The sequence below is a fragment of the Cornus florida genome, unplaced genomic scaffold (assembly GCF_030987335.1).
Source record: "Cornus florida cultivar Cherokee Brave unplaced genomic scaffold, ASM3098733v1 CherokeeBrave_3.0.0_Hap2_Chr02, whole genome shotgun sequence".
NCBI classification, from domain to species: domain Eukaryota; kingdom Viridiplantae; phylum Streptophyta; class Magnoliopsida; order Cornales; family Cornaceae; genus Cornus; species Cornus florida.
This window is the reverse complement of record NW_026775572.1, coordinates 111,184,528-111,197,953: the sequence shown is the minus strand read 5'-3', so window position 1 is coordinate 111,197,953 and position 13,426 is coordinate 111,184,528. Positions and strand designations below refer to the sequence as shown.

Below are 13,426 nucleotides of genomic sequence, written 5' to 3'. Positions count from 1 at the left end.
TAGAGACTGGGCTTATGCTTTCTTGCACAATTTAATAGTTCTCTCAATCAAACCTGCAATTCTGATGACTTAAGAGCGTTGCAAGGTTTCTTGGACGGCTTGGAATCACAGATTGATGGTTGGGGCAGCAACTCTTCCGACTGTTGCACTTGGGAAGGTGTCGTTTGTGAGTCTTTTGACTTGCCTGTGAAGGATTCTAATGCTTCGATGAGGATAGTTAGCATAGAACTTGGAAGTAAGAGATTGAAAGGTAGGCTTTCCAAAGCCTTGGCAGGTTTAATACATTTGAGAAATCTCAATCTTTCTGAGAACTTCTTTAGCGATTCTCTTCCGGTAGAACTGTTCCAACTACAGAACTTAGAGATTCTTGACTTAAGCTCTAATGGGTTCTCTGGATTCTTACCAAGGAATATTAATCTGCCTTCACTTAGATTCCTAGATATATCGAAAAATTCATTAGTTGGTACAATCAATGAGGATATTTGTAAAGCAGCAAAAGGACTGCAAGTTCTTGATCTCTCCTTGAACTATTACTATGGAGAAATTCCAGTGAATTTGGGGAATTGTAGTCACTTAGAGCATCTGTCTTTAAGTTCAAAATTTCTTATAGGAAGCTTGCCAGAAGATCTCATGCGTCTACCAAAGTTGAGTTTAATACATCTTCAGGATAACAAGCTTTCTGGAAGTTTGAGTTCTGGTTTTGGAAACCTCTCAAATCTTTTTAAATTGGATATCTCTTCCAATGGGTTTTCAGGAACTATCCCAAATGCTTTCCAGAACCTTGTAAATCTGAAACAATTCTCTGCCATGTCCAATGGATTTATCGGTCATCTACCACCCTCGTTAACCCATTCTCCCAGCATTTCATCACTTAATCTTAACAATAATTCTCTCACTGGGCCAATTGTTATCAACTGCTCAGCTATGGTTTGTTTAACCTTCCTTGATATGGGCTCTAATCAATTTGATGGACCTATTCCTGATAATCTCCATTCTTGTCAACAGTTGAGTAGTTTGAATCTTGCCCAAAATAATCTTGGCAGCCAGTTACCTGACAGCTTCAAGAAGTTCGAGTCCCTCACTGGCTTGTCACTTTCTAAAACTGGCCTTCACAATTTATCAGCAGCTCTAGCGATTCTACAACATTGCAGAAACTTGACCACTTTAGTTCTTACCTCTAACTTCCATGCCCACAATTCAACAACTTGAGGGCTCTTATAATCGCAAATTGTCAGCTCACTGGATCGGTTCCAACCTGGTTGAGTGGCTGCAACAAGCTGCAGCTCTTGGATCTGTCATGGAACCGTTTGAGTGGAACAATTTCACCTTGGTTCGGAGAGTTGAAATTTCTTTTTTACTTGGATTTGTCGAACACACTTTCCGGAGACATCCCAAGAAGCTTGACTTAGCTACAAGGCCTCATCAACTGGAATTTCTCAGCAGAAGATCCTTCAGAAGAACTCAAAACTTTTCCTCAAAAAGAACCGAACTCTAGATAGGCTGCAGTACAATCAAATTCGGAGCTTCCCACCGTCTTTGGTCCTGAGCGACAACATGTTAGCTGGACCAATCTTGCCTGAGTTTGGAAATTTGAAAGTAGTCCATGTGTTGGATCTGAAAAACAACAGTCTATCAGGACATATTCCAGCTACTTTATCAGAGATGAAAAACTTGGAGACTTTGGATTTATCCTATAACAATCTCTTAGGAAGCATACCATCTTCACTAGTGATTCTCAGCTTTCTTTCAAAATTCAGCATTGCTCACAATCAGCTCACTGGAATAGTCCCTTCTGGAGGTCAATTTCATACATTTCCAGATTCAAGTTTTGAGTCTGTGTAGATCATTCTCTTCTTCTTGTTCCGCTGAGACCCCAAAAGGTCCTCAAAAAGTTGCATCTAAAGCACCAGAAGAATCAAAAGATTCTATTATAGGACTGCCATTTGGATTTGGAATTGTTGCAGGCTTTGTCATCACAGTCGCCATCTGCTTTATGTCGATCTGGTTGGATACTTCCCAAGCAAAAGACAAGAAATGGCAGACGCAGAACTATTAAGCAGCGGAGGTAAGGAACACTTGTGTTCTTGTTTCAAGTGATGAGAAAGCACATTCGCATCCAAGCCTAATTTCACCCGTGAATAGTCATAAGACAGATTTGCTGGTATTCTTCTTACTTTAATATCAAGTTTGTTGCTGAATAAATAAAATCTTGGGTATTTTATGCTCTGTTTTTTTTCATAATTGGTATGTGTTTCTTCAGATGCTATAAAAGCAAAATTTTCTTATCATCCAAAGGTTAACAAGGCTGCTAGAAATTATAGTCTTCAAGAAACATTTCATATTTCATTTCCTCTTAGCAGCTCCTTTAAATTTTTACTAGGGAAATTCTAGTCATAAAGTTAAATTGTGGACGTAACTTAGACCCTAAAACCTCAATAATTGACTTTCTTGGCTCTAATTGTCTTCACCACCATTCTGCTTTATGTTTAGTTCCCAACCATAATAAAGCAAATGGAGGTAACCACCACTTGTATTCAGCAGACTTCTCGGACCACCAATTATTATTATTATTATTTTTTCTTTTGAAATTCTGACTTAACAACCAAAATTCATGAATTTGCTCTGTTTTCCATAATAAAGATAAAATTATGCTAATACAATTGTAATTACACACTGAAAAAAAAAAAAAAAAAAAAAAAAAAAAAAAAAAAAATAGCTGCAAAGAAGAAGAAGCAATGGCAATAAATGTAACGACCCGAACCCGAGGGTCCAAATCGCTAACTAGATCTTTACCCGAATCCGAGATCAACTAAAAACGTTACTGTCCATTCCTATATCAATACATAATATACATGTCATCCCAGGGTTTATAAATATTAATAATAATAAATATTAATAATATTAAATGAGATCATAACTACAGAATATGTCAAACAGTTCACTAACCCATCAAAACCTGTGGAGGAACGTCGTCTCCCACTTACTTCCTGTGACCAGAAAAATGTTAAAATGATGGGGTGAGTTAAACACACCTCTTATGACCCCGTGAATCCACATAAAGAATAGAAAGCAAGAGAACGGGATCATATCTCGGGAGTCAAGTAAAACCACTGTATCATCAACAAACATACATATCTCAACTATTTACCAAATGCACCACGTATGCCAATGATGTGTCATGCCATGCAATGTCATTCCCCGTTTCCAAAACTATACCGTTTCAACTTCCAAACCGTTAGTGTAATCTGACCCAAGACACCTCCAAGGCGTCACGAAAGGGGATTGGCTAACTATCCACGACCACAAGGCACCTCCAAGGCGTCGCATCAGGCCTGGTTAGCTCAACCATACTAGGGTCTCTCCCTAGTCCCCTCTCTAGACCACACTAACACCACGGACTATTAGGCGCCTCCTAGGCGTCCGGGTTTTCACAAACACTTTTCAAAAACTTTTCCCCAAAACAATTTCATTGGTTTTAAAAATATATATTTTTTCCCTTTTTCTTTCCCAATGGATGCATAAATACTTCATGATTCCAAATTCCAAATTCAACAACTATATTCCATACATTTTACCCATATCATAATTACAACTTATAAAAGAATATTTTAAATATTTATTTCTACAATTATGACATCAAATTTTCATGGCAATTGAAATACATAAAGTAAACAACTTGTCATTTCTAAGCATACTTCTTCACTACAAGGATGTAACTAAATTTACAAACTCATTTATCACATAGCATACATCCACCACTTTACATATATTCAACCACAATCACATAGTCAAAATAATTGAAATAAAACATGGTTATAAGAAGGAAAATTCACATAGAACCTAAGAAATTGTGAATTAGAGCACCCCTACCTCAAAAAGAGCCAAAATACATCCCCGGCCGGAAAAGTCAACGCCGGTCAACCCGGTCAATGCCGGTCAACAAAAATCAACACCGGTCAACGGCTGCGGAACAGAAAACTATTTGGTGGGAACGTAGCCGTCGATGAGGAGATTCTACTGTTCGAAAGGCTCAGCTCCAGAATCCGACTCTAAGTGGCCCAAAACCCCCTCTGAAGCCTTAGATTGAAAATTTTCAAAAATTCGTAAAATAATCATCACTACTCCAAAAATTAAATTCTTTCAATATGTGATAGAGAACGACGAGATGAACGTTTTCCGTCAAGGAACCAAGACCGAAAACCCGACCAATTGGCCGAAAAATGGAGGAGAAAAAAAAAATGAAGCTTAAAAACAAAGAAAAAGAAAAGTTTATAGAGAGAGAAACAAATGCTACGTGAGAGAGAGGAGATTCTAGCTGAAAATGGATAAGTGTGGTGATATATAATCACCTTTTATCCAAGCGGGTCCCACGTGTTAAAAAAAAAATCTCCTTTGTGTATTTATATCTATATATACATTATACACACTATAATTGATACAATTATACACACAACCACATAATCATATTCCAAATAATAATATACGAAGTGTAGTAGCCCCATAAAATAATTCCAGTGCACCAACAATACCGGTTATGGGTCCCGCCAGGGACCTCCCGGCCCGAAAAACTGAAAAATCCCAAAATGGCAACCGGTGCATTTCTGTAACGACCTGAACCAGTAGGTCCGAACTGTTAGCCAAGTCCTTAACCAAACCTGAGGTCAACTAGGGACAACACTATTCTTTCCTACGTTAATACATATTATACATGTCATCCCGGGTTTATAAAAAAAATAAGTAATAATAAATACATAATAATAAAATAAGATTATAACTACAAAGTATATCAAAATGGTCTACTAACCCATCAAACCCTGTGAAGGAGCGTCGTCCGCCATTTGCCATCCGTGTCCTGAAAATTGTTAAATGTAATGGGGTAAGCAAATTGCTCAGTACGTGGTGCCTAAGACCCACCTCTCGTAACCCTGTGAATCCAAACAATGAATAGGATAATAGGGAACGGGGTCATACAAAGGCGGGAAAAAATTCAATATACATTTTTAAGTCCAAAACAAAAGAATGTCGTGCCATGAATGCAATGTCATGCATGTCACTCCCCATTTTTCAGAAAACTTCCATCATATCACAAATTGTTAATATAACCCGCCCTTTGGTGACTCCTTAGCGACACGAGAGAAGGATTGGCTACTGTCCCTGACCTTTGGTACCTCCGCAGCGTCATTTGGGGCCCAGATAGCTCAACCACGCTAGGGCAATCTCCTTAGTTCCCTCTAGGCTATATTAACACACTGGCCCTTTGGTGACTCCGCAGCGACCGGGTTTTCTCAAAACCATTTTCTCAAAATTTCTCCCCAAAATTCCCTTTTCAATTTCACTTCAAAACACTTTTCCCTTTTTTTTTTTCATGCCCAATGCTTGTATGCATATCACATGTCTTTTTAATACTATGGAAATGGAGAGAATTATTATCACACAATTAACATGCTTCCATGTAAAATTTTCAACAAATTATTAAGCATCATTGGCATAGAAAATTAACACATCAAGCATACTTTCCAAGTAAATCAACAAATACACATAATTACATGGTTTATATACTCAATTAAATCATCTAAGAAACAATCAATTCAATTTAATCATGCTTGACAACAATTAAAGTAGAAAAACTCACAAAGGAACAAGAATTTGAGTATTAGAGACCCCTACCTCAATTTAAGCCAAAACCCCCAATTTGTGCTCTAGATCCCAACTCTCCTAGAGTGCACCAAACACGAAATTGCTCCAATTAACTTAAAGATCTCGTCGTGGGCTTCAATTTGCCGCAAACAGCTCTTAAAATTACCAAGGATTGAGAGAGAGATCTAGATTCAAAGTTTGGAGCAAAAGAAAAAGAGAAAAGAAAAGTGAGAGAGAGAAGATCCAGCGGGTGAGGAGAGAGAATAGAGACAAGCATGGTCTCTTTGACCCTTTTTAAGGTGGTAATGGGTCCCACTTGATTTTCTTTTATTTTCTCTTTTTCTTTTGTTTTTAATTTACACCACACATATACCTATATACATACATTAAATCATAACTATATGTAACACATTAAATAAAATAAATATGATGCCAACAGACCCAACTAAAATCCCCGGATGCAACAATTCCTGTAGCGGGTCCCACACGGGACCATCCGTCTCAAAAAAAAAATAAAAAATGCCAAAAATTATAAACATCACAATTTTCAAGAGTCTTAAACTCAATAGAATGCCCCCAACCAACTCTCGGACACACCCGGCACACCCTACGGTGTCCGGCACGTAAAACGAGAAAAGACAAAATTGCCCTCGTAAAATCAGAAAATTTTAAGAAATGAAAAATGGTAAAAATTGAAAATATTACAATCTATCCTCCTTAAAGAGATTTCGTCCTCAAAATCTACCCTCCTTAAGAAGGAGACTAACAGCCATTAATCTTCCCGAAAGGACCTCACAAAACCCCAAGATTATGAACTCACCAACCTTATTGCCTTTGACGCCGGACTTCATCAAGCAATCAGACACAACTACCACAAAACTCCAACGATCATCACCCTACGAGGTCACTCATCACTCAAAACATCGTAACGCAAAACCAAGTGGTACGCTCTGCATTATACATGGCTCAAAACGGACATTAGTCTACTCTACACAATCATGAAATGCTCCAAAGCCCGAGAAAAGAACAGTCATCAGACCACCGAAAAAGACAACATCAAAGCTCAACTCATCCTCCAAAGGACACGCAAAATCCTAGACAAGGAACCATATCCATCACACCATCAAGCTCAAACTAAATCTACACATCTCTGTCAAACTAACACTCGTCATCTATCACACAGCTACACCATCACATACTAGTACAAGCGACCACCAACTGCACCATATGACAATCATCATACTAAACAACTTCAAAAAGATAAAACAACATATTTCCCAACGACTACATAATCATGAGTCACCAGAATAATAAAACGTACTATCCTGTATCCTGGACACAAATCCTCAAAACGAGATTTTCAATAATCGATGATTGTACCACAAATCCATTATCAGACACTTAGTCCTACCTAGTATACCTTATCGCCCGAGACAAACCATCTAAATCCACTCTATCACACTAACACATCGCGTAATACTATACTCTCACTATTCCTGATTAATCGAACAATCAGTGACCTTTAACCCGACATCCTGCTAAAGAGAGGCTGATTTAGGAGAAATTGTTGGCCAAGCCATTCTCATCATCGATCCGGTCTCAACACAGATGTCGTTCTTGTCCTCAGGTCCAAACCTCATACACACTCTCACACAGTCCACAAGATAACCATGAGATTCACTCACTATCAATCCATCGTTTTACATAACCACGACCGCTAAACATTCACATACTTACTTTAAAATCCCAATAATGCTTTAATCGTACAACCCTAACAACCTAGTAATAACACAACACCAAACGTCACAATCATCAATCAGCGTAAAAACTCTCTAATGATCTCATAGCACTCATACTAGGTAGACAACTTCATAACATCATTTAATTCAATTCTTACTTCTTCAAAACACGCAATACGACCGTCTCATGCCTGAAACCTTAAAATCAAAATTAGTCATTCCCATTAATCCTCAACAGAATCCCACATTCACTTTCTTTAATCACGTAGTTCTAAGGCGACATCGACACTTGTCCTCAAGATACTGCTCAAATCAAACGCCTATTAAAACATCTGAGTACAGGACTCATATCACGTCACCTAATCATCCTCAAGCTTTCAATTCGCGACACACCCTAGCCATCACCAATAGTACTAGACGCCGGAAACGCAATCCCTATTCAGCAACTCGTGCCGTCAAAACCACTCTCAAAACAAGCACCACCTAAAACTAATGACTTTATCTCCCCCATGGGAGTGAGTCGACTAAATCAACCAACCTTTACCGATAAACTCTAATAACATAACAAACCACACACAGGTCCGTCCACCCACGGATGCGCACAACTCCTAAATGGAGAACAAGATTTACGACAATCGACGTCCTTGCCATGACTAGAACAAACGGAGAGGTAATGAACCCTGCACTCACCAAAGACTGACGACTTTCACCTGAATGCACCCGATGCCCTGTCACACACTGCTCACCAATCGTCCAAACGTAAACACCCAATCTCACATGGGAAGAACTAAACTCCATACACACAACGAGAAGAACCAACTGGAAACACACACGGGACTACGACCTCGATTCCAGGTGACCTCGCCACCAACGGACCGTCACACTCTATCAACACAGAAACCTCGCATACAATACACCATGATAACATTGCTAATCAAAACTAATCAGGTTAAAGCACTGACATTTACGGCACACCAACACTAAAAACAATCATAGCCCTTCGGACACCACGTCCCGTTCTACCTAGAATCAGTCACTCCTAACCGACAACCTCTACGCCATAAAACGACATTTTACTATCCACTTCATCTCTACCTACCCAGGTGACACTACCTCGATCATCGTGCGCACAAGACCTATGACCTCAGTCACAACAACCCACTGACTCATCAAAAGAAAAAGATGCCTACATGTCAACACCTCTCTCTAGTTCTACAGACTGAGTTGTCCACAATCGCCTCAACTGGTGTACAATCCCATCACATAACTGACAACACACAACAAACAACTCATAATCCCTAAACCACATTCGGATTATACCTTAAACCATTCTGCTCATCAGCACTAAACATCACCCTATAACGCCTCAACTACCATCATTCTCGAATGACACTCGAACCTCTCATATTTATCGGACCATCAAGCTACTACCAAACTATTCATCCTCAAACATCCTTAAGGTAACACCATGATCACTATCATAACAAGAGAATAAGCATCACTCTCGATACTCCCCTACAACAGCCATTATTTACCACTAGAAAATAACCTCTATACGGCAATGCCATGCTGATAAATCCTCAAAACAAAAATGAGCATAAAACCCAGAATACTCAACACTCAACTATCTCCTCAAACCTATCTACAATGTAATCAATTACCAACGCTTAATCGGCTACCCTAACCACTCTTTCTAAGACAATATACATGTATTAACAAGAAAGCTTCATACCTTAGGTTCAACGTCACTACTTCCCCTCTTTCCCATTCTTCAGAACCCCATTGGCCCCTACAAAAGTTAAATAGGGCTACCAACTAGACCTATGAGCCCCGTTGGCCCCTACAAAAGTTAAATGGGGCTACCAACTAGACCTATGAGATCACCCTCGTCCCAATCATTCTAATCATCAGTCAACCTTTTTGAATCCTCAAACACCAACATTATCTCCTGATACTTCAGACACAACTTGAATTACAACTCTAGCCCACAACTTTCAACTTCCAATACATAGTCCATTTGGTAGCATAGTACCTACCATCTATCACTTCATCCGCAAACAACCGAGTACTTCAACGGCCCCATACTACCTGTCTTATCGTGCAATCCTGCACAACACCATTAAAAATAACCATTATACTCCACCTCGAGACTCTCTAAACAACCGTGCCAACTAAGAACCCCGCTCATCGACCGAGCCATGCAATCGACCCACCGAGAGTCGATTACCCGTAGCACACTCCCACAACTTTTCGAAATGAAAAAATGACCCCTTAACCAACCATAACCAACACATTTTCTTAGACCGCACCAAAACACCCGCAATACACATCTACAACCCATAAATTACATTCGTGACTTAAACAACTTCTGTCACACCTACCACGACCGGTTCGAAAAGAACCTCCGCACCAAACTGTGACCCAAGTCACAAACGCTAACCTCCTAAGGTCATACCTTTCTCCCTCGAAACCCTCACTGGCACACCTGCCCCCACGGTCACAGGAACCTATTATAAAGTCGTGCCCTAAGCACCGCACAAAATGTAACAAGAAAAATCAGGATGACTACACACTGAATAGCTCAATCCACAAGCTAGAAGTCCATGCCATTTGTTCGATAAGAACTAGCACCCCAAATAACCCTGGAGCAACCGAGCTCCTCACCTACTCAGGTCAAAACCCACACAACCATCCATGTTCAACCACACACTTCTATACATGTATACATATATATATAATAACCATATCCCATACCATGATACAATCACGTACCATCATTTAATTTATTTTTTTTAAACACCTCGTCTTTCATTTTTTTTTTTTTTTTTTTTTTTTTTTAAATACTTACATAACCATGCCTAATAACCATCACAATACCATATGAGACATGCTTGCACCTACCGTGCACACTACTTGCCACATTATCATTTAAAATAAAATTACACACATACACCGTGCCTACCACTTGCCGTTACCACCTAAATCACACTTGTCATCGTATCATAATTAATATGTTTTCAATTATTTATATATTTCATCATCATGGCCATATAACACACATTTTAGCAATTAAACATTTAAGCATGTGAACACTTAGTAAATAAGTATGCCTTCTAAAACCGTAAACACATAAGCAATTAAGCAAGTAAATATGCTTCTCAGGTAACAAACACTTTAACACATAAGCACATAAATAGTGCAATCCACCTTCCACACAACTTTAGGTAGGCCTCTACCCGGCGTCCTATTGGTTTTCGAACCATTGCTCTAATACTAAATTTGTAACGACCCGAACCCGAGGGTCTGAATCTCTAATCGTGTCCTTACCCGAACCCGAGGTCAACTAAAATCATTACCGTCCTTTCCTATATCAATACATAATATACGTGTTATCCCAGGGTTTATAAATAATAATAATAATACTAAAAAAAAATGAGATCATAGTTACAAAATATGTCAAACAGTCCACTAACCCATCAAAACCTGTGGAGGAACGTCATCCGCCACTTCCTTCCCGTGACCTGAAAAATGTTAAAACGATGGAGTGAGCTAAACGCTCAGTAGGAAGTGTCCAAGACACACCTCTTATGACCCCATGAATCCACATAAAGAATAGAAAGTAAGAAAACAGGATCATATCTCGGAAGCCAAGTAAAACCACTGTATCATCAACAAACATACATATCTCAACTAATTACCAAATGCACCACGTATGCCAATGATGTGTCGTGCCATGCAATGTTACTCCCCGTTTCCGAAACTATACCGTTTCAACTTCCAAACCGTTAATGTAATCTGACCCAAGGCACCTCCAATGCGTCACAAAAGGGGGATTGACTAACCATCCACGACTACAAGGCACCTCCAAGGCGTTGCATCCGACCTGGTTAGCTCAACCACACTAGGGTCTCTCCCTAGTCCCCTTTCTAGACCATACTAACACCACGGACCACTAGGCGCCTCCTAGACGTCTGAGTTTTCGCAAACACTTTTCAAAAACTTTTCCCCAAAACAATTTCATTGGTTTTAAAAAAATATACTTTTCCCCTTTTTCTTTCCCAATGGATGCATAAATACTTCATGATTCCAAATTCTAAATTCAATCACTATATTCCATACATTTTACCCATATCATAATTACAACTTGTAAAAGAATATTTTAAATATTTATTTCTACGATTATGACATTAAATTTCCATGACAATTGAAATACATAAAGTAAACAACTTGTCATTTCTAAGCATACTTCTTCACTACAAGGATGTAACTAAATTCATAAACTCATTTATCACATAGCATACATCCACCACTTTACATATAATCAACCACAATCACATAGTCAAAATAATTGAAATAAAACATGCTTATAGTCAATTTAAGAATGAAAATTCATATAGAACCTAAGAAATTGTGAATTAGAGCACCCCTACCTCAAAAATAGCCAAAATACATCCCCGACCGGAAAAGTCAACTCCGGTCGACGCGGTCAATGCCGGTCAACAAAAGGCAACGCCGGTCAACTGCTGCGGAACAGAAAACTGTTTTGTGAGAACGTAGCCGTTGACGAAGAGATTTTACTGTTCCAAAGGCTCAGCTCCAGAATCCGACTCTAAGTGGCCTAAAACCCCCTCCGAAGCCTTAGATCGAAAATTTTGAAAAATTCGTAAAATAATCACCACTCCTCCAAAAATTAAATTCATTCCATATGTGATAGAGAACGATGGAATGAACGTTTTCTATCAAGGAACCAAGATCGAAAACCCAACCAATTGGCCGAAAAATTAAGGAGAAAAAAAAATGAAGCTTAAAAACAAAGAAAAAGAAAATCTTGTAAAGAGATAAATAAATGCTGCGTGAGAGGGAAGAGATTCTAGCTGAAAATGGATAAGTGTGGTGATATATAATCACCTTTTTAAGTGTGGTGATATATAATCACCTTTTATCCAAGTGGGTCCCACGTGCCAAAAAAAATAAAATAAAAATCTCCTTTACCTCCATATAATCTATATATACATTATACACACTATAATTGATACAATTATACACACAACCATATAATCATGTTCCAAATAATAATATATGAAGTGCAATAGCCCCGTAAAATAATTCCCGTGCACCAACAATACCTGTTGCGGGTCCCGCCCGGAACCTCCAGGCCCAAAAAATTGAAAAAAGCCTAAATGGCAACCGATGTATTTTCAAGAGTCCTAAACTCAATGGAATGCCCTAACCAACTCTCAGACACACCCGGCACACCCTACGGTGTCCGGCATGCAAAACAAGAAAAGACAAAATTGCCCTCGCAAAATCAGAAAATTTCAAGAAATGAAAAAGGGTAAAAATTGAAAATATTACAATAAATAAATACATAATCTGACGGCAATAGAAAAATCAAACTCTCACACTCCACTTTAATCAAACAAAAGGGATCAAACACTAAGATCATCTCCCTTAAAATAATTTTAAGTATTTTTCCTTATTATGCTTCACACTCATAATATTAATTTTCTTTGGTTTTAATTGAATCGGTTCGTTCTTACTCAAAATTATTCTTTTCATGCTATTATGTTTACAATATGAGATGTGTAGTTCAATGACCTTGCATTTTTAGTGCAGCATATATACATCTCACATTCACAACTTATTTTTCAATATGAATTTATATATTTCTATTTTGATAACCGAGAAGATGAGTAAAAATTTACAATAAAGGTTCAACTCATCAAATTATTGCCGGAATATGTTTCAAAATATTTTTATAATATTTTTGAAAATATATATGTATATAATTAAAATCGAATCATTTTGATTCATACCTCCCTTGAGTAATAAAATTTTAAATGTATTAGACATGCATCTTTATGCATTTTTACTTTTGATATTCTTAATGAATTGATTCATTCAGGGAATTTATGAAATGCATTTTTATTCATTGTTTTGAAATATAAATCTTCTTATGCTGCTGTTTGGAAGCGCCCAATCGATACTTTAGATTTTGGTTTGGAAGAAATTTAATTCAAATTTTTTTACTAAATTTCTTCTAAATCCAA

General features: G+C 38.1%; 1 protein-coding gene across 1 annotated transcript; it reads left to right on the top strand.

The window, feature by feature from the left end:
- Positions 1–207: 207 nt before the first annotated feature.
- On the top strand, positions 208–1,209 carry LOC132296609 (phytosulfokine receptor 1-like). The gene has a single exon (XM_059794795.1). The coding sequence runs from the start codon at positions 208–210 to the stop codon at positions 1,207–1,209; it is 1,002 nt and encodes a 333-aa protein (XP_059650778.1).
- The last annotated feature ends 12,217 nt before the right edge of the window (positions 1,210–13,426 follow it).